General features: G+C 37.3%; 6 protein-coding genes and 1 long non-coding RNA gene across 8 annotated transcripts; 2 read left to right on the plus strand and 5 right to left on the minus strand.

The window, feature by feature from the left end:
• Nucleotides 1-1,265: 1,265 nt before the first annotated feature.
• LOC9325291 lies at nucleotides 1,266-4,994 on the minus strand. Of its 2 annotated transcripts, XM_021035695.1 has the most exons (9): nucleotides 3,813-4,994; nucleotides 3,438-3,567; nucleotides 2,760-3,265; nucleotides 2,601-2,681; nucleotides 2,403-2,507; nucleotides 2,203-2,316; nucleotides 2,018-2,101; nucleotides 1,839-1,910; nucleotides 1,266-1,745 (listed from the first exon to the last, which is right to left on the minus strand). In XM_021035695.1, the coding sequence occupies exons 1-9, from the start codon at nucleotides 4,131-4,133 to the stop codon at nucleotides 1,473-1,475; spliced, it is 1,686 nt and encodes a 561-aa protein (XP_020891354.1). In that variant the 5' UTR covers nucleotides 4,134-4,994; the 3' UTR covers nucleotides 1,266-1,472. The 2 variants fall into 2 exon arrangements, with proteins under 2 accessions (XP_020891354.1, XP_020891355.1); XM_021035696.1 differs by lacking the exon at nucleotides 1,266-1,745 and having other exon boundaries at nucleotides 1,875-1,950; nucleotides 3,813-4,919.
• A 1,560-nt stretch (nucleotides 4,995-6,554) lies between these two features.
• Nucleotides 6,555-7,520, plus strand: LOC9325292 (photosystem II 10 kDa polypeptide, chloroplastic). The gene is made up of 4 exons (XM_002887719.2): nucleotides 6,555-6,828; nucleotides 6,918-6,976; nucleotides 7,071-7,126; nucleotides 7,224-7,520. Exons 1-4 carry the CDS (start codon nucleotides 6,669-6,671, stop codon nucleotides 7,369-7,371), a joined length of 423 nt encoding a protein of 140 aa, XP_002887765.2. The 5' UTR covers nucleotides 6,555-6,668; the 3' UTR covers nucleotides 7,372-7,520.
• A 10-nt stretch (nucleotides 7,521-7,530) lies between these two features.
• Nucleotides 7,531-10,503, minus strand: LOC110231139 (DNA repair protein recA homolog 1, chloroplastic). Its single transcript, XM_021036098.1, has 13 exons — nucleotides 10,211-10,503; nucleotides 9,719-9,810; nucleotides 9,533-9,608; nucleotides 9,380-9,442; nucleotides 9,160-9,289; nucleotides 8,977-9,062; nucleotides 8,761-8,886; nucleotides 8,542-8,646; nucleotides 8,387-8,443; nucleotides 8,241-8,303; nucleotides 8,085-8,161; nucleotides 7,905-7,977; nucleotides 7,531-7,776 (listed from the first exon to the last, which is right to left on the minus strand). The coding sequence occupies exons 1-13, from the start codon at nucleotides 10,454-10,456 to the stop codon at nucleotides 7,654-7,656; spliced, it is 1,317 nt and encodes a 438-aa protein (XP_020891757.1). The 5' UTR covers nucleotides 10,457-10,503; the 3' UTR covers nucleotides 7,531-7,653.
• A 334-nt stretch (nucleotides 10,504-10,837) lies between these two features.
• On the minus strand, nucleotides 10,838-11,860 carry LOC110231112. The gene is made up of 2 exons (XR_002334210.1): nucleotides 11,414-11,860; nucleotides 10,838-10,939 (listed from the first exon to the last, which is right to left on the minus strand). It is a non-coding gene; the product is annotated as an uncharacterized LOC110231112 (long non-coding RNA).
• A 310-nt stretch (nucleotides 11,861-12,170) lies between these two features.
• On the plus strand, nucleotides 12,171-14,121 carry LOC9323830. Its single transcript, XM_021036047.1, has one exon. The coding sequence runs from the start codon at nucleotides 12,462-12,464 to the stop codon at nucleotides 13,644-13,646; it is 1,185 nt and encodes a 394-aa protein (XP_020891706.1). The 5' UTR covers nucleotides 12,171-12,461; the 3' UTR covers nucleotides 13,647-14,121.
• A 1,284-nt stretch (nucleotides 14,122-15,405) lies between these two features.
• Nucleotides 15,406-16,601, minus strand: LOC9323831. The gene is made up of 3 exons (XM_002889183.2): nucleotides 16,280-16,601; nucleotides 15,892-16,056; nucleotides 15,406-15,772 (listed from the first exon to the last, which is right to left on the minus strand). The coding sequence occupies exons 1-3, from the start codon at nucleotides 16,503-16,505 to the stop codon at nucleotides 15,747-15,749; spliced, it is 417 nt and encodes a 138-aa protein (XP_002889229.1). The 5' UTR covers nucleotides 16,506-16,601; the 3' UTR covers nucleotides 15,406-15,746.
• An 847-nt stretch (nucleotides 16,602-17,448) lies between these two features.
• On the minus strand, nucleotides 17,449-19,542 carry LOC9325293 (pentatricopeptide repeat-containing protein At1g79080, chloroplastic). Its single transcript, XM_002889184.2, has one exon. It carries the CDS (start codon nucleotides 19,354-19,356, stop codon nucleotides 17,614-17,616), a length of 1,743 nt encoding a protein of 580 aa, XP_002889230.1. The 5' UTR covers nucleotides 19,357-19,542; the 3' UTR covers nucleotides 17,449-17,613.
• Between the last annotated feature and the right edge of the window lie 68 nt (nucleotides 19,543-19,610).

Here is a 19,610-nt window from a genome sequence, read left to right on the forward strand (position 1 = left end):
TTCTCAATTTTTATTGGAAAAATCATTGCCAGCTAAACAAACTATACGCTAACACATCACCACACATACAGACTATTTTAATTTTTCGCTAACTACACGAACTATTGGTATTACATACGGACATCCCCGAACTATCATCGGTTATGTGTGCAACACCATAACCATCATTTCCAAATAATATAAATGTCTTGTTAACTACACGAAGTATTTCTTTTTTTTGTCAACTACACGAAGTATTTTAATCAATTTTTTTTTAAAACTAATAAGTTAAATAAAACTATATAATATATCAATGTAAATTATATATGTACATTGTAACTATTCTAACTTTAAAATTTTAATGTAATAAAGACTAAACTAGTTCCATAAAAATATATGTATTCATTAAAAATTTGTTAATTAACTTAAACCTATAATGAACATGTATAATTTAATTAAGTGACACTTTTAAAATTTTAGTTTAATTAATTTCATATAAAACATATGTGTGCATTAAAAATTAGTTAATTAATTTAACTTAAAATTATAAGGGATACTGCATATGTAGAATTTAAACTTTAAAAATTATAATGCATATATATAATTAACAATAGTGTATTATTTACTTTTAGTTATTTTTTCATTTTGTAATTTATTTTTAAAAAAATGATGGAAATATTTCGTGTAGTTAACAATACATTTATATTATCTGGAAATGATGGTTATGGTATATATAATTTACATTGATATATTATATAGTTTTATTTAACCTATAGTGATGTATAATTTAACTAAGTGACTATTTTAAATTTTTAACAATTTAATATAATAAATATTAAATTAGTTAAATTAATTTAACTTAAAAAGTATAATGCATTAAAAGTTATAATATATATATATATAATTTATAATAGTGTAATATTTACTTTTTAGTTATTTTTTATTTTTTAATTACTTCGTGTAGTTAACAAAACATTTATATTATCTGAAAATGATAGTTATGGTGTTGCACACATAACCGATGATAGTGCGGGGATGTCCGTATGTAATACTAATAGTTCGTGTAGTTAACGAGACATTAAAATAGTCTGCATGTGTTGTGATGTATTGGCGTATAATTCGTGTAGCTGACAGTGATTTTTCCATTTTTATTTTCTCATTGTATTTGAAAGGGAGACAATTATTAAAAAAATCATACTTTATAAATTTAGTAACCATTAACATTTCTTTTTTAAGCTTTCTTCTTATCAAATGAACTGTCTTTAAATGTACACAGTGATTCGAAAAAGAAGAAAAAAAAAAAGCTTCTTTAATTTGTCAAGTTGTTTACCACAATGAAAAATCCACAGATTCTTTTTTTTTCTTTTGGAAGAACAATCCACAGATACTATTTACAGAGAAAGACCCCCCCAAAAAAATATGATCTTCAAGGCTTTTGGATTCACCGTGGTGAGCTATATGAAAATTTTGTTTATGGTTTCGATCAAATTGAATCAAGTGGATGTTCTTCGCCATTGCTTCTTGCTTTTCATCTGGCTTAACTTGAACGGGCTCCAGCTTTTTCTGCGTTTCGAGGTTTCGCAGAAGAGACCTGAAGCAAGAGCTTGTTGAAGCCATAGCTCAAACTCCTCTTCGTCCTCATCCATCATCTCCACATCTAGATCCCAAGGGAACCTACTTGAGTTTGATCTCTGCGTTGTCTTTTCTAACCCAACCATGTTCACATGAAAGCTTGGTCTATGCGTGTTTGGTCTACAAGCCATTCCCTATTTAATCAAAATCAAAACATGCATGTTAATATGTATCCTAATCATCTTCGCATTTAAGTAATCCACAAAGGAACCGGTAAGAGACCTGACCTGACAAATGGCCCATTCTGAGACGTCAAAGATTTTGCTTTCCGCGCAAACAAAAGCACGAGGTATTTCAATCTTAATGGACATGAAAAATAAAATGATTGAGCTGAGGATACTGAGACAAAACCAAATTCATTATAACAATCAACAAGGTGAGAAGAAAAAAGAAGCTTTTTTCTTACCTTATGTGCTCTCTCAAAGGGTAATGTCCCTTTGAGTTCGACCCATCCATCTCCATCTTTTGCTTGATGATATTGACCACAATCCTACATTTAACAAATTAGATTATCTGAAAGAGAATTTTGAAATAACAAAAAAATGCATGAAAAAGATTCTTCAAGTGTTTCTGAGTGGTTGGATTCATCACCTGGCACCATCTTGCCTTTGCCTTTGTCCTATTGGTACATATCCATATGTGTGAATTACCACACTTTGTACAGTGTATCCGCCTCGACTCTTCAGATCGATAATCAGGACCACTCTTCAAATCAAAAAAGGAATAATGTATAAAACATGAGACCACACACCAAAAGATATTACAGAGAAGCTAAAAGACCGTAATTAAACCTGATGCGAAGAAGCATGAGATGTCTGACAAACACTCCTAGTCCTAGATTCTTCTTTTCGTAATTGCTCATCGTAATCTCTCTTCTTTACGAAATCAGAAAGAACCTGAAAAAGAAAATACAACCTTTACATGTCTATATATCAAAATACCAAGAACATCAAAATATGCAAATACAACAATATAAGTCATTTGACTACCTCGTAAGCACTTTGAAGTTTCTTGAACGATTCACTTGCCAATGGACTCCCCATATTTTTATCGGGGTGAACCAACATTGCCTATAACATAAAGAACACACTTCATTAACCTTAAGAGAAATTGCATTAACCTACTCAGCATGGGAAACGAGGATAAACCTTCTTTCTATACTCTTTCTTAAGCACCGCAGCATCGATCATTTTATGCCGAGGGACCCCCAGTGCTTCATAATGATTCAAACTATTCAGTATTCTCTTCATTTCATCAGCTGAACTTGATTCTTCTATTTTGACTATTTTGACACTAGAAATCTCCTTTACGGTATTAACAACAGTAGAAGGCGCAGTTGGTTTAGCAGACGACTTATTCTCGTGAATCTTTGTCTCGGTTTCATCATTGACAGGAACTGAAGGATACTCAAATTCCCCTGAATAATCTTCTTCTATGATTGTTTCTTTCGGTTTCTTTGGTTCCTCGTGTTGTGGTTTTTCACTTAGATTGTCACACCATTGAAGAAGACAATTTAATATATCGTTGGACAAGAAGGCAAGATTTATTGAGAGGAAAAGACCAAGCCATCCAAGTCTGACTTTGACACAATACATGGCATATAAGCCCGCCATTAGAACCACCACGCGGGCATGATTTAAGGAGAATAAATAGCCTGAATCAAACAAAAACAGAGAAATCAACATCATGTAAATAGTAAAGATCAGGCATAAAAATACTCATTGACCAATAACCTGAAAGACAACCCAGCCAGCAAACTAATCTAAAGTGGCTGTATTGTAAAGAGCATAAGAATACAACTGATCAGCGAAAAAATCAAAAATTACCTCCAACTATAAACAATGTTCCAGTGATCCAAAAGTTTGCATACATCCATAAAATCAAAATTCCAAATAGTCCTACAATAAAGAGCCCAGGAGTGCAACCCAAGTTCAGAACAACAGCTGCAGCAGCTCCCTGCAATAGTAAATTCAAAACATTAGGTGAAACCCAACTCAATCAACCAAATCTCAAAGCTAATATAGACTTAAAACAATCAGTGAGGAATTGCATCAAAGATGAAGAACTATCGCCTTTCTGTATTTCGCATCTTAGATAAGTTTCAGCATAAGTTTGGTGAGTGGAACATAGTGCTATTTTTTGATCTAAAATCCAGAAATAAAGATTCCAGCAAAGAGAGAGAAATCAAAAGACATTATTACCATACTGAGGAGAACATAAACCAAGCAAGAAAAGGAAGTCAAGCTAAGGAAGCAACTCCACATTATCAGAAGCAAAGCAGCTGAACCCAATTTGGCGCTGCAATGGAAACCCCTAAAAATGCAGTCTTTCCAATAAAGAATTGAGAAGCGAAGCAACCCTAATAGCTTCCCACATCCACTACACACCAATGGCCAGTGACGCTCCACGAGCCCTCCAATCTTCTCCCCAAAGCATCGCATCGCAGAACAAGCATCGGAGCACATATGTTTCTGAGATTGCATCCATTTCCAACCTTGCTTAACCAAACCAATATCCTCCATCACCAAAATCCAACAACTTCAATCCCTAGGCCCTAGCTCAAGCTCGAGTTAGCTCACAAAGACAGAAACAGAGATTGACAGGCGTGAGAACAGAACCAAAGAGACTCATCTCTCTGCTTCTCATCCATGAATGACTTTGAGTCCTATGATTTGAATTCACATAAAAATTCCCACCACGGTTCGGTAGCTTAATTCAACAGATTTGCCGCATAAACTTAACAGAGAAGATATACAACAACAACACAGTGTGGCAAGAGGAAAATCCGGTCACGCTTATTCGTTCAACGCAAATCCCTTCACATGCAAGTTTCCCCAAAAACAACAGATTAAAAAAACAAAAAGGCAAAGCAAAGCTCCGTAATATCTGAAACAACAACAACAAAAGGAATCTTTTCTTTCCCCTTTATTAACAAAACCAGTCTTTGCTTCATTCAAAGGCATTCCCTAAATTACCCATCAAGCTCCCACTTTTAAAAACCGATCCTTTGATCGGATCCAAGAAAACCTCACTAACCATAGTAATTTTCCGGCGAATGAATAGCTTCGTCGGAGAATCACCACCACCGACAAGTATATCCCCGGAGAGAGGAATAGAGAGAGTGGTAAACAAAAATTAAGAAAATGGGCTTCTTTAGTTAGAGTAGATTGTAAGATTAAAGCTTGAGAAACCCTAAAAGAGCTCGTGAAAAAGAGAAAAAAACAAAACTTTCAAAAAGTTCTTCGAGGAGAGAGAGACGACAAAGTTTCGCGTATATAGAGAGAGAAGAAGACAACAAGATATAATCCATATAGAAGAAGGCAACAGTAATTAAGTCGCTGCTAATTATGAATTAGCTTTGGTTTTTGGCGAATTAATTAGCATTATTAGTTGTAATAAATGAACTTACTTACTGGAGTAGTATAATCTTCTGGGTCCCACTTTACTTCCTAGAGTGTGAAATCTCCTGCGGCTGCTCGTACGTACAATTAAAGCCAACACCGGACTTGGTTGAGTCCGGTTCAATTATGTAATTGTTGATTCCAAGCAATGGATTTAACCGAACCAAATCTTTCAAATTGTTTAATGTAACACATTGCTCATTGCTTTTAGACTTTTAGTTATCAACATAAGGAATTTTTGGTTAACGCATTTTCTAGTGCATTAATGTTCTAAAAAATTGAAAATGAATCTAACTTTCGGTTTGGATTTATCGATTATTAAAAAAATTGCTGTTCAATAAGTTATATAATAATTGCTGTTCAATTCTTCAATTGGCATTATGTGATATATCGATTTGAACATGTGAGTTTTTTTTTTGCTTCAAAGGGTGTTTTGAAAAGATTTTGACATTAGTTAGTTAAGTATGTTCTGTTATCTTTATCCAAACATCGTGCTTGTAGTTTTGGGATTATGTGAATACAGCAAAGATGCGTGATTAGTTTTAATATCAAAATTATTCTCCTACAATTCATATTGCAGTCAAAATTTATCTTACAGTCTGAATTAAACAGAATTAATAATAGGCAAATTGTACATTTATTTGCATTAGAAGATTTCAATGTTATTTTTAAAAAAGGTCAATTGACTTATAATCATTTGTTTTGTTATTTGGGGTCTACTAACATTAGAAGCAGTCGTGAGACATAATTTGATTTATTTAAATTGTGGTGGGTAATATTTAGACTGAATCTATGAAACTGATAGAGATGGAAAAAAAAAAATCTATGAACTCTGTAGCTTGTAACCTTACTCACTCTCATTTAAATTTTATTAGTTTTGTTTCTCATCACGACTGAGACGTGTAACTAATATATCGACTGATCAACCAATAGTTATTAATTTAAACGACTTTGATTCGTGTTATATCTTATAATAAAGTAATAGTGTAGTTGATTGTTTTCTTCTAATGACTTGAGTAGAAGAATATGCAAAGAAAACTTTGACCAAATCCTTGTAACCAATACAATCACATATTATATACTTCCTATTAGTAAATATGATTAGAACTTGTTTGCTGTCTAGACAATGGTCAGGTTTGTTGATGTTTCCAGTTATGGAGAAGCCATTATTAGTAGCATTAGACAGACATATAATTAATCATCAAAGAAAAACAACATCATCTACTTTTCTTGTTTGTCAACAGCAGCGAGCGATCAGAAACGCGGTTTCTGAACGCTGATCGGTGTACGAATCTGCGTTTCATTTCACCGCTTGGGCAATTAACAACGTGGAAGACATTGCTAGTCTGCGACAAACTATTGGGGCTGTCTTAAGGAAAACTAAAACTTCTAGGGGTCACAGATGAAATAATAATAAATAAAGTATTGAGAATCGTACGTGGCATTATGAAATGAAGAAAAAACTGATCTGACGAATCTGCTTAACCAGTTGAAGATAACGTTAGTAAGAAAGATATCCAGACCAAAGCCACACACTATTCGCCACGTGTCATAACCACAATCACTTATCGGATTCCCCTCTCCCTCTCATATTTGAAGCCACACACATGCACCATTTGGGTGAGAAGAAGAGTTTGATCATCTTGTGAGAAAATAATGGCTGCTTCAGTGATGCTTTCATCGGTGACATTGAAACCAGCTGGTTTCACGGTGGAGAAGGCGGCGGCTAGAGGATTACCGTCGCTCACAAGAGCTCGTCCCTCATTCAAAATCGTCGCCAGTGGCGTCAAGAAGATCAAGACCGACAAGCCCTTTGGTTCGCATATATTATACACAGACTTTTACAATATATACACGTTTTACCGTTCATGTGTAGCTTATCTCCGTTAATCGATGTGTGTGTAGGAATCAACGGTAGCATGGACTTGAGGGACGGTGTCGACGCCTCCGGCAGAAAGGGCAAGGTTAGTACTAAGTACTACCTAAAAACGATGTCGTTTACAATAATATTTTTTCAATAATTTTGGTAGAGTCTCTGAACGATGTCGTTTAACGCAGGGATACGGTGTTTACAAATACGTCGACAAGTATGGAGCTAACGTCGATGGATACAGGTGAATAATAATACAGTAACAATCTTAATAACATGGTTAGATTAGAAAGAACCATAGATTATGTAGTAGATGATTGATTTTAATTTTTGGGTTGCAGTCCTATTTACAACGAGAACGAGTGGTCAGCGAGTGGTGACGTGTACAAGGGAGGAGTCACCGGGTTGGCAATTTGGGCCGTTACTCTCGCCGGAATTCTTGCCGGAGGAGCTCTTCTTGTGTACAACACCAGTGCTTTGGCTCAGTAAATCTTTAAGTTGTTAGCGCATGTGTAATCATGTTTCTATAAATGTGTCGTCTGTGTTGTTGTTCTCTTTCTCTCTAATGTTTTAAAACTCAGAAATACTTTCAAATTTACAAGACTTCTAGTGTTTGTATATATATTCATCTTCCTCTTCTTTGTGATGTCGATGCACAACCATATGATGTTTTTTTGATTGATGAAAATTGAAACAAGAGATGAACATGATGAGAGAATATCAAGTGTTGTAGATCCATAGATTTCGAATGTCTCACGCTTAAGGTTTATGTCATTGGAAATCGTCAAGCGAGTCCTCTTCTTCTTCTTCACGATGCGAAGCTGAGGAAGAGCTGCTGCTCATCAAAGGAGTTGATCGATGAACTTCTCCATCTAACATCAACAATCTCACTTTCTGCAACATCATTGCAAAACAAATGCATAAGGAGGACGAATCGATGCAAACAGTTTATATTCTTGTTAAAAGGATGGATTTTTGCAATCTTCAAAGATGGGTTAAGACCAAGAATAGAGGAAGCAAACCTTCTCAATTTCGTCTTGAAGAGCAGGGTTTTCCCTAAAGTGCTGCAGTGCTTTCTCTCTTCCTTGCCCGAGCCTGAAACAATGACCCGAAACAGAAAAGTATATCTCATTCTCTGTATCTACTACTATAACATAACCAAAAGTCTCAAGCATTTATTAGTTTTCAATGTGAATTCAAACCTTTGGTCTTCGTAGCTGTACCAAGAACCCTTCTTAACCACAACCTCCATAATTTCAGCACAATCAAGAATGCATCCCTACAAATTTATATTTAAGTTAAAAGACAAAGAAACACGTTTATGTATTGTCAGAGACTGATCAGCCACGGACCCATACCAGTTTACTAACTCCTTCCCCGAACATAATCTCGAACTCTGCTTGCTTATATGGTCTTGAAACCTGCAAAACAGAAAAGTTATAAGCAAAATTATATTAAAACTAATTAGACATGGTGTAAGGACATGTACTGCTTTGATACTAACCTTGCTCTTCTGCACTCTTACACGAGCTCGAAGACCTATATCTTCATCCCCTTTGCTCTTTATATAAGTTATTGGGTATTATACAGGAGTTTAGTTTCAAAGCGGATCAAAACCACACAGAAATAAACTACAATTTAATCGAGCTGGGTTCTTACAGATTTGATCTTCCCAGCAGAACGAATTTCTAGCCGGACTGACGCGAAGAACTTCAACGCAATTCCTCCGCTGGTCACCTCTGGATTTCCATAGTACACACCAATCTTAAAAGCATAAGAGAACAGCAATGTTAGTTCAAGACCACAACATGATTGTATACGAGGTTAAACTAACAAATTGAAACACATCAAAGGTGAGTGATTAGTCATAATATTTACCTTGTATCTTATTTGGTTCAGGAAAATAAGTGTACAACCAGCTTTAGAGGCGTTTCCTGACATTTTACGAAGAGCTTGACTCATAAGACGAGCTTGCAAACCCATTTGCTGCATTCCAATCTCACCCTAAGCACGAAACGGAAGAGGAAACAAATTAACCTCATGGAATTTCATGCAAAAAAGATAGTAGATGTGCATAAAGAGATGGTATCATACTTCAATCTCAGCTCGTGGAGTAAGTGCTGAAACAGAATCAACACATATAAGGTCAACCGCACCTGAGCGACACATACGGTCTGCAGCTGTGGTGAGTAATAAAAAGAACATATTAGTTTCACAGGCACATACTTTACCATGACAATCACTACCATAACACGAGATTTAAGAATGTTGGATTACTTTCTAAAGCCATCTCGCCATTATCTGGCTGGCACACTATCAAATTTTCTACATCAACACCTAATGCTTTAGAATACGCTGGATCAAAGGCATGCTCTGCATCAACAAGCATTGCATTGCCTCCAAGCTTCTGCACAGTCAGAAAACTATGTTTCAGCAACATACTGCGATGATGTAAAGATCCGATCATCTAATCTTGGTAGTAGACAAGAAAGATAACCTGCACTTCAGCAATAGCATGGAGTGCTAGCGTGGTCTTCCCACTACTTTCTGGTCCATATATCTGCAGCATCAAATTTCAAACCAGTGAGACCACACTTATTAATTTTCTATGATAAAAAATTCTGCATTTTGTTTAACAGCAAGTCCATACTTCGACTACCCGACCCTTTGGCAGGCCTCCACCTAAAGCAAGATCAAGAGTCAAAATACCACTCGAAAAAGTCTCCCTGCAATACAAACATACAAAATCATTTAAGAAAAAAAAAACACACGGTGGAATCAAGATGTGTAGTGCCATGCTATTGGACTCGTTCCATCATAAAGAAGAGATTCTCACACTAGTGCTCCACCAGCACTCCCCAATCTTGTAACACTTCCTTTACCAAATGAACTGTTAATGTCATTCATAGCTGCCTCTAAAGCCTTTTGCTGTAAACAAACCAAGAATACAAAAAGATAGTGAGACAAAGAACTCACCTCACACAATAACAATGAAAGAGAGCAATGTATCTGGTTCCCAAAAGAAGCGCAAGAAACAGCTCAATAAGAGATGAAACTTATCAAAATTCTTTCTTTGATCCACAGACTAATAAATAGTGCCCAATTTTTGAAGAGAAGAACAAGGATATAACTATCCGTAACTAAAGCTCAGAAATTTGGGACACGATGTTCGAGCCAATGTAGTAAAATGTGAATAGCTTTCCAATATGTTCAAAATTTCAGCTCCAATTCTAATTTCCATGAATTGAGACCCAAACAAGCTTTTAGGTTCAGCTCTAAGAGACACAGGTTCACAGTGAATCAAAGAGAGGGATTAAAAAGAAATTACGCGGTCGAGGAAGCGGGAATCAGCGTCGGGAGAGAGAGCGCCGTTGATTCTGTCATCGAATTCAGAACTGATGTTGTGGGAGAGTTTCTTCGCGGCGGTGACGGTGACAGGAGAATGGAGGAGGCGGGAGTAGCAAGAAGAAAGCCATAACGGCGGCGAATAAGAACATGGAGTGAAAGAGAAGAGAGGAGAAAGAGGAGTGAAGCAAGGATTTAGCTTCAGAGACAAGACTAGGTGTGAATCCATTTTTCTGGGTTTAAGCAGAAGAAACTCGAAAAGACCAACAAGACGAAGAAGAAGAAGAACCTCATATTATTTTCGATATTTAAAATAATAATTATATTTGTTTAATATTTTAGTTTAATAATCAGGTAATAAAAAAATATGCTGCAGAGTTGAGTTGCAAAGAAGATGAGATTAGCTTAGATTTTTAACTTCTTTTTTTAACTTTTTAAAAGCTTTTGAAGATAATTAAAAGCGAATTTGGTTTAAAGTGTCATTCATTGTAGCGAAACTTAGTTAGATTTTGTTAAGAATTTGAATAGTGTGTGGCACATTAGTTAGATTTCTCTAACTTAAAAGTCTTGTTCTTGGTGAAGCAAGGAGCCAAGGACCAAAGATCAAAGACTTTTATCATCTCCTGCAATTTCTTGAATCATTTACATGACAACAATGCAACCCCAAAAGTCCACCATCTTCTCCTAAACTACTCCATCTTTCTTCTTCACTCTGAAAACCACATGCCAAAGATGTTTTATCCATAGTATATTCTAGGAATAGTTTGAAACTAAAAACAACCAAACAGAAACCATTTTATCCCTTCAAATCGAGTGAGAAGGCGGATAAAGGTACACAGAAAAGGTAATGGTTACACAGTTACACTGATAATAAAGCTTTTGCTAGTATACTAAAAGCCTAATAGAATTTGGTGTTGATAAAGATTTTCACAATCCTGCAGTTATAGAACGTTGTTGCCAACGACTGAAGATACAACAGCAATGAATCATTTAGCTATTCATCATCGTTTCATTACTAGTTCCTTTGGATGTGCACAACAGCATTGTACTCTCAACTCATCGTTCTTTCTTTAAAAGTTCGATGATAATGCAAATCAAGAGAGCATTGAAATTGGCTACATCAAAAGAGGAGTGATTGAAAGATACATGAATCGGAACTCAGAAAGTGATGAGACAAACTACGTACCTTTCATGTTATTCCCTTTTTAATATCATGTGCTTGCAACAACAAGAAAAAACAACTGTTGAGGGGTGTCATGTGCAATGGATTCTATCTGCTAACAAAAGGACAGTGATTAATCTCAGATTTAGTCTGCAGTCCATCCTAAAATGGGCACAACACCAGATAAAGAGAGACAAACACACACACACACACATTGCACCACTTGATCATACATACAGAGATAGCAAACACATAGCAATCCATAACAACATTAAAGACTGTACATGTAGAAGACTGTCTTTTGAAATCAGATAGATCTCAACGCCACATAAATGAAAAATGCTGGTAGATAAAATACTACTAAAACAAAATCCTATATCCTAATTATAACTTTTAAGATAACAAGAACACAAACATCAGAAACCAAGTTATCTATTTTCTCCGATCAAAACATATACTCAGGGAGGGAATAGTCACCTTTCCCGTTTATCAACCCGTGGCCGCGTATCCATATTCTTGATCAACAGACAACAGCTTATCGCTAGCTGTCGATTACCTAATTTATTGATAAATCAAAATAACCCCTTATATCACGTGACCAATTTATTAATGATTTCCATACTTCTCCAACCTTCAACTTTTTTTTTGGTATTACAAAGAAACAATATTTCTAAAATTTTTTTTTCCCAAATTTATAAGATAAACTTTTTGGAATATACCAGAGATCAGATAACTATTATTAAGATAATTAAAAAATTAGAGTATTAATTAATAAGCTCTCTAATCTGTGAATTAGCCGTTTGAATCATTTGATCCGAGAGGCTCCAACAGAACGATTGAAAATACCGAGAATACCCCCACTAATGCGGTGAGATGCACGCACCACCTGGTTCGTTTATAATAACTGTTGATGGCATTCGTGGCCCCTACTCTCCAAAACAAACTCACAACGCTCCAAACAAACCATTGTCATTCATCCAAAAACCTCTCTCTCTCGATCTCTACTCTCTGGTTTTGGATCTGGCCGTTGATTTTTTCGGGACGGCGATAAGTATTTGCATGAACGCCGGAGATGGCTTCTGTTTGCGTCAACAATGTTACTATTTCTCAGGAGTTTCCTACTTACGGATGTTTCAACCCACGAGCTTCTTTCAGCCGTGAAGATGGTGGTCGGACTTCTGGATCCGCCGCATCAGAGATTCCGAAGGAGGAAACAGCAGTCGGAGCTGGTGATTTCGAGTTTAGGTTAGAGGAGGATCCAGTCGGAATGCTCCCAGCCGATGAGCTTTTCTCCGACGGAAAACTCGTGACGAAGCAGCAACAACGGACGGTGGAGACCGGCGGGAAATGCAGGAGGATGGAAGTGGTGGAGATGGAGATCGCCGGTGGTGGCGATATTTGCTCCTTTTCTCCAAAGGCACCACGGTGTTCGAGTAGATGGAGGGACTTGTTAGGGCTTAAACGATTCTCTCAGAATAGCAAAGCCGCGTCGACGACGATTCCTTCGAATCCGAGATCGTCTACTTCGTCGTTGAAACAATTCTTGCATCGGAGCTCCAGATCCTCGTCGTCTTCCGGATCTTCCTCTTCAGATGCTTCGTTGCTCATGAGTCTTCCTCTCCTCAAGGATTCCGATTGCGAATCTATCTCTATATCCTCGTCTCGTATGTCTCTCTCCTCTTCCTCCTCCGGCCACGACCACGAAGATATACCAAGACTCTCTCTCGATGCAGAGAGACCTAACCATAACCATAACCTCAACCACAATCTCACTGCGAATCCATTTGCTCCCGCTCGTAGCCTAAACCCAAATCCACCGAGAATGAGGTTAGTGAACCATTCATCAGCAGGAACCGGAGGAGGGAGAGTTGGACGAAGCCCGATGCGACGTTCCGGTGGAGAAACATCTCAAACGTCAGCGATTACGAGCAGAGGAGTCTCTGTAGACAGTCCAAGACTAAACTCTTCAGGTAAAATCGTGTTCCAGAGCCTTGAACGAAGCTCAAGCAGTCCGAGTAGCTTCAATGGTGGAACAAGCGGGTATAGACACAGAGGAATGGAGAGATCGTATAGCTCAAACGTTAGGGTAACTCCAGTACTAAACGTTCCCGTTTGTTCAATTAGAGGTGGTTCAGTAGTATTTGGCCAGTTCTTCTCTTCCTCGTCGCAACACAATAAAACAGGGAATGTCAACAACAACAACAACAGAGCGTCGTCTCATATCAGTAGAGGCCGTAACTCCACGGATCGAATCTAACCCCGACAATGAATCATCAAATGGTAACAACAACACAATCTTGTTGATTCAACAGTAGCTAGCTAGCTAGTGGTAATCATTCTGTTTTTTTTTATTTTTGGTTTGTTTACAACAAATCTTATTTGTAACAGAGAGCGCTTTTTAAATTTAAGATTTTAGAAATTTCCTTGGACTGTAAATAAAGAATCTGCCACGGTGAAGTGTAATTCTAGGGTTCATTGACATAGAGACACAAATGTGGAATTGGAAACTCCTAATTGTGTTTTTTTGGCTTGTGCTTGGGTTGAGAGAGACAGAGAGAGTGAGGTAGACGCGCTAAAGGGAAGCGCGTGGGTCATAAAATAGGAAACAGATTCTTTTTTTTTCTATATCATATGCTCTTCTTCTGTGTGTGTATTTGCGCTCTCCCCACGTTGAAGCTTATCTAAGCTGTCTCTTTCATGTGATTTTTTTAAAAATGTAATTTTATTATATAGTTTTATTTTGTCGTTTTCTGTGTTTCGGAAATGATGCAGTTTTCAGAGACTTTACCACACTTTTCTCTTTCTTTCTTTATTTATTTATTTTTTTTTGCATTTTTGCGGTTTATTTATTCGTTGGTTTGTTTTGTTAATCAAAGAAGGTTCGTTTAACCATTAATGTTGGATCTATTGGTCGTCGGTTTGATGTTTGAATCATCACATGTTTAAGTGTCAGGATTCACGACCTTATTATGATAATGGTACGTGAAAGGTACCAAACTGTTCAAAGACTACTATTAAGTCTTTTTTTAAAATGATAGATTGGACCAGCAATAGAGATTGTACAAGTACAAGACCCCTAAGCTTCTTTCACCTGTCTCTATCCTCTGTTTGTACTTCTCTCTTTGGTCCCCTTTCTCCTCCCCTCACTTACTTAAAAAACCATAACAGCATTTGGGGTATAGCTTTCTAATCAAATTCCATTTTGAGAAAAATTGTGAATATCGTCTTGAAAGTTACATCTATGATACTTACTAGAGTAAGCTAAATTGCAGCTCATGATTCGTTAAAGCAGCGCATAAAAGAGAAAAAAGTAAGCCTTTCAAAGAAAGAAGGACGGACCTATACAAAAGAATGGTTGGTGTATCACTTGCACGTTGGAAGTGGTTCTTTTTGGTACGACCAGTTGTAATCTTGCTTCATCTTTATAAAATCAGATGTTCAAAAAAAAAAAAAAAAAAAAAAAGTAAGCTAGTTTTGTGGGTTTAAGACAAACTTTAGCAGAGTTCCCGAAATGGGGTTTAGGTGTTTGCATATATGGATGTTACCCAAAAAACAAACCAATTACATTTCTGGTCAGAGGCTCGGTCTTCCATAGTTTTAATTTACCTCGTTTCTTCTGCATCATCATTAACTATCAACACCCTTACAATTCACACCCATCATCATCGTTCACATAAATGGAAAGTTTAATCATAATAATGAAAAAAAATGGTTCTTTATAGAAGGAAGGTAGTGGTTTATCGATCAACGAAAAGAAATTTGTGGCCCATATCTTGTAGTCTATATGAGAGACGCTATTAAATCTAAAAACTAAAAAAAGCCTAGGAGATCCAATTATATAGGCTTTCAATCACGTGACCAGCACAGAAGGCACGTGACTCTGTTAACGCTCACTCATGTAATAATATACGGGCATCCTCCTATCGGTTTTGTCGTACACCCACGTGACAAAGATTTTATGGACATAATAAGATATTAATTTTTGAAAAGCCTATTACCAACAAAAACGAAGAAAATGAAAATAAACGACCCGACATATTCACTTAAAAATTCTGTTGTACATGATTGATTGATGGACCATGTGGTTCATCGAATTAGAGCTTGTAACGATACAAAATAAAAATTTTATTTTTTATTTTTTAAACAAAATAAATAAAAATTAAAACTGGGTATTCTAAACTAGAAACGAACTGATCAAAGCAAAGCCCACTGAAAGCCCAATAACACCAAACAGTGGAAAAAACACTAGCGCTTGTACAAAACACTCACCTCTTTGCTTTTGCTCCCAAAGCAAAGCAGTAAGCAGAAAAAGAGAGCGACAGCGACAGAGAGAGTAAGTAACAGAGTGATTTCGTCATCATGTAGTTTCCGAGGATGTTTTCTCTGTGTTACAGTCAAAACAGGGTGAGATAATAATGCTCTATATACAGATGACGATGTAGTGAATTCACAAATTCCCAGAGTAATTTTTTTTGGTTTTGATATTTGGTAGTATTAATTACCTAGCGTGGTGTTGGCAGAAAGCATGTGATCAATGTTATCAATACGTCGTTGGACAGATTTAAGGACAAGATTGAGAGATGAAACTCTTTGTTTGACGCTGGAGATTCTTGATGCGTGTTGTACTATGAATGGCAATGGAGCGTTTTCCAGCAATTGATCTAGCTCTGTTTTCAATCCAATGTGAGAATTTATAAAGATTCAATCATATGCTTGAATTCTTAAACAACTTTTTTTGTTAAATCAATGGAAAAATAATTCCTAATGCAACATTATCGGATTGATTTGTGAGCATATTCTAATTTCAGGAAAAAATAACAAAATAAATCGATTGATTCATCATCACCGATTGAATCTCGAGATGGTAATCGGGAAGAGGATAGATAGTACCTTGGACAAGGCGATCGAGCGAACCGGAGAGATGATCTTGGCTATTGAGCGTGTCAAGAGCTCTAGAGTCAAAGTCTTTAATGACGGACTCGAGCATCGCTGATAAGCCTCGAGCCATAGCTTCTCCACCGCCACCGACTTGACCATCTTCTGCGGCGGTGGATTGACACGAGCTAGTAGTCGCATCAGCTGAATCGCGGTGGTCGGATTCTGATAGCTGCTCCATTTCCCGGCGAGGTTATAGTTTGTTGGTTCTTTAAGGTCGTCTTCTTTAAGAGGAGAAAAAAAAGCCTTGTCTAGACAATGACGGAAATAGCCCTGAGAAGTTAATTTATTTCCGATTTAAGATTTTTTTAGGGCTTTTCTACAAATGCCTTGGTTTCTCTGATTCCATGTCAGTTTTTTTTTCTACAACTTTAGCTATGCTTCGGTGATATTATCTAATGTTGTGTGTTGATCTTTAAGTGTATTGAATCAAGTGAGATTGGAACCTTGGTTAGTGTAGAAGATGCAACTTTTTGGTTAGGATTGTGATTGGGGATTTTCATCAAGTCGGTTATTGTTGAGTTTGCTGGCTTATAACAAGAATTGAGTTTTTACATTTCACAATCTTATGGTTGATCATATCATTTTTTATGAATGTTGGGATTTTAATCATGTTTTTGGTTATTGTTGAATTCACGATTTGAATTGATTGAGCCTGTTTTCTGGAATTGTATGGAATTCTGGCTTGTAATTATTGAGTTTTGATCTCTCCTTTCTATGTAAATTTTATGGTTGCTCATAGCCTCTCTTTTTTTTTTTTTTTTGTTAATGTAGAAGCCAATTCTGCTTCCTTATATGATCATTGTTTCTGGTACTTTTTTTTTATTTGCAGTGGAAGAAGAAGCGTATGAGGAGGCTTAAGAGGAAGAGACGAAAGATGAGACAGCGATCCAAGTAATTTGGCTTTTGAAGACATGCTACTTTGTTTCTTGCTTCTATCCCTTTCTCTCTTGCAAACATTGTTTTTACTATAGCTTCCATTTATGTCTCAGACTTTTGTTTTAGATTTTGATCAAAACATAAAGTTTCAGATTTTACTTCATCTTCTACCACTTCACTGCTAGAATTTAGACATTCTTTCGCTCCATTTTGTTCCAATCTGATCTTTAATAAGTTAGGCCCAATGTGTGTTACTTGATTCTTATTGATCTCTCAACTTGTTGTTCTAAAACTGAAGATTACATGAATCATCGTGTCCATAAAAATGATACAAACGTTGAAAAAACTGTATACTAAACACGCTTACTAGAAAAAGCCTCATGATGTTTGTTTTCTTCGCCTCCTACCCATCAATCTAAATTGAACTGCATCACAATCCTATCTACTGCGTTCTGTCCTATAACCTTGCGCGATCGTAGCTCCTCCAGAACTTCTTTAGCCAGCTCCAATTCATCCTCATGTGCTATACCTTCAACGATTATCGCATATGTTGTCTCATTCGGCATTCTCTTCTTCCCAACCATCATCTCAAACACCTCCAATGCCAAATCTGTCCTCCTTATCTTGCACAACCCTAGAATCATTGCATTAAAGTTATCTACTGTAGGTTTATGATACTCGCTCTCCTCCATTATCGACAAAACCTCCATAGCTCCTATAAACATCCCTTCCAGACACAGCCCTCTGATCAAAGCCGAGTAGGTGTGCGCATCAGGATCAAACCCGCACCTAGTCATCTCGTACAAGAGCTGAAACGCTGCAAAGGTGTTACCTTTCCTGCACATACTCGTGATTACGCTTTTGTAGAAGTCGTGCGTACAGCATTTCTGCTTGTTACTTAAGCTCTGTATTATGTAGAAGGCTTCCTGCACCTTGCCATTATGCTCACATAATGCACCTATCGCGCTGTACGTTCCTTCGTTGGGTTTACAACGCCGGTATATCATCTCGTCAAGACATTTCACCACAAGATCAACTTTTCCTTCCTTGCACAGACGGGCGATTACCGGATTATAGCTTGTGGCAGTGACCCTAAACTGATGATGATGTCCTTTACTCATCTCCTTTAAAACCTGCATTGCCTGCTCTGTTCTTCCATGAAAAGCTAACGAATTGATCAATATGTTATAGGTAACCACTGAAGGAGCTCGATCTCCACCGTCCATCTCAGCCAAGAGCGAATTCGCTTCGTCCCACCTCCCATCACAGCACAAACACCTCAACAAAATGTTATAGCTCACAACATTAGCCTTAAACCCTTTTACAGGTAACTCCCTAAACAGCTTCATGGCATCGTCCGTTCTCCCTTCTTTACAGAAACCAGTCAAGAGCACATTATAGCTAACCAAATTGGGTTGACCGCCTTTGGCAATGATCTCATCTAAGAGCTTCACAGCTTGGTCGGTTCCTCGTTCTTTATAAGCAGCCTCAAGCAAGAAAGAATAAGTGAAAGCATTAGGAGCTAAACCTCTCTGCATCAACCTCTCAACAAACTGCAAGCTCTGGTTTAAGCTTCCAAGCATACAAAGACCTCGAACCAAGGCATTGTAAGTAACGGTATTAGAAGGAAAACCATGATCTTCCATTTTCTCAACAAGCTGCATAGCGTAACCAACGTTACCTCTCTTGCAAAGCTGATTAACCAGATAAGTGTAAGCAGATGCATCGGGTATAATCCCGGAGCTAACCATAAGCTCAATCACACGAATAGCTTTCTTCAATCTATTGGCTTTGCAGAGATCGTACAAGAGCTGAGTAGAATGAGCTACATTGGGTTTATGCCCATCCGTGACTAAACATTCGAGATGAGAGAAAGTATCGCTCAAACTCGGCTCGTCGCTTCTCGGGTCATCAGAAAACGACCCGGAACCCAAATCGGGTTTCCAACTGGATCCGGTAATGGTAAAGGCGGAGTCTTTAGGGGATAACGTTATCTGGGTCGAAGCTAAAACCCTAGCGACACCTTTATTCACGGAGGAGAAGTGAAGGAAACCGGTGGGGATGTGGGAAACAAAGCCTAGGGATTTTCTTGGTGATGATTCCGGCGATGGATTCGCCGCCATGGATAAGACTGAGTTCAATAGAGTCGACATGGCTTAAAATCGAACAGCAATCAGAAAAAGGAAGGTGATGAAATGAAAGTTTTCGGTTTTACGAACAACCCAGAAAACAAAAGGATCATAATGTACTTTCCCACTCTCTCTAATCCTAAATCAAAATATTTAGTCGAATTATTATTCTTCTTTCTTGTGTTCTTAAGATCCGAAAGGTTTGGTTCCTCTTTTCCTCCGCCTCTGTTATCCACGCGTCTACACCTGCGCGTGGACACCACGCTTTTAGACAAAAC

Source organism: Arabidopsis lyrata (assembly GCF_000004255.2).
Source record: "Arabidopsis lyrata subsp. lyrata unplaced genomic scaffold ARALYscaffold_2, whole genome shotgun sequence".
Classification (NCBI taxonomy): domain Eukaryota; kingdom Viridiplantae; phylum Streptophyta; class Magnoliopsida; order Brassicales; family Brassicaceae; genus Arabidopsis; species Arabidopsis lyrata.

Coding starts and splice junctions, on each gene's coding strand:
- LOC9325291 (XM_021035695.1), bottom strand. CDS start 4,133: ATGGAGGATATTGGTTTGGTTAAGCAAGGTTGGAAATGGATGCAATCT. Junction 3,266..3,437: donor AACATTGTTTATAGTTGGAG/GTAATTTTTGAT, acceptor TGTTTGATTCAG/GCTATTTATTCTCCTTAAAT. Junction 1,746..1,838: donor CAGAATGGGCCATTTGTCAG/GTCAGGTCTCTT, acceptor TTGATTAAATAG/GGAATGGCTTGTAGACCAAA.
- LOC9325292 (XM_002887719.2), top strand. CDS start 6,669: ATGGCTGCTTCAGTGATGCTTTCATCGGTGACATTGAAACCAGCTGGT. Junction 6,829..6,917: donor CAAGACCGACAAGCCCTTTG/GTTCGCATATAT, acceptor ATGTGTGTGTAG/GAATCAACGGTAGCATGGAC. Junction 7,127..7,223: donor GCTAACGTCGATGGATACAG/GTGAATAATAAT, acceptor TTTGGGTTGCAG/TCCTATTTACAACGAGAACG.
- LOC110231139 (XM_021036098.1), bottom strand. CDS start 10,456: ATGGATTCACACCTAGTCTTGTCTCTGAAGCTAAATCCTTGCTTCACT. Junction 9,290..9,379: donor ATGCTATTGCTGAAGTGCAG/GTTATCTTTCTT, acceptor CTGACTGTGCAG/AAGCTTGGAGGCAATGCAAT. Junction 8,304..8,386: donor TAAGAGTGCAGAAGAGCAAG/GTTAGTATCAAA, acceptor TCTGTTTTGCAG/GTTTCAAGACCATATAAGCA.
- LOC9323830 (XM_021036047.1), top strand. CDS start 12,462: ATGGCTTCTGTTTGCGTCAACAATGTTACTATTTCTCAGGAGTTTCCT.
- LOC9323831 (XM_002889183.2), bottom strand. CDS start 16,505: ATGGAGCAGCTATCAGAATCCGACCACCGCGATTCAGCTGATGCGACT. Junction 16,057..16,279: donor GCTCGATCGCCTTGTCCAAG/GTACTATCTATC, acceptor GATTGAAAACAG/AGCTAGATCAATTGCTGGAA. Junction 15,773..15,891: donor TTCTGCCAACACCACGCTAG/GTAATTAATACT, acceptor ACTGTAACACAG/AGAAAACATCCTCGGAAACT.
- LOC9325293 (XM_002889184.2), bottom strand. CDS start 19,356: ATGTCGACTCTATTGAACTCAGTCTTATCCATGGCGGCGAATCCATCG.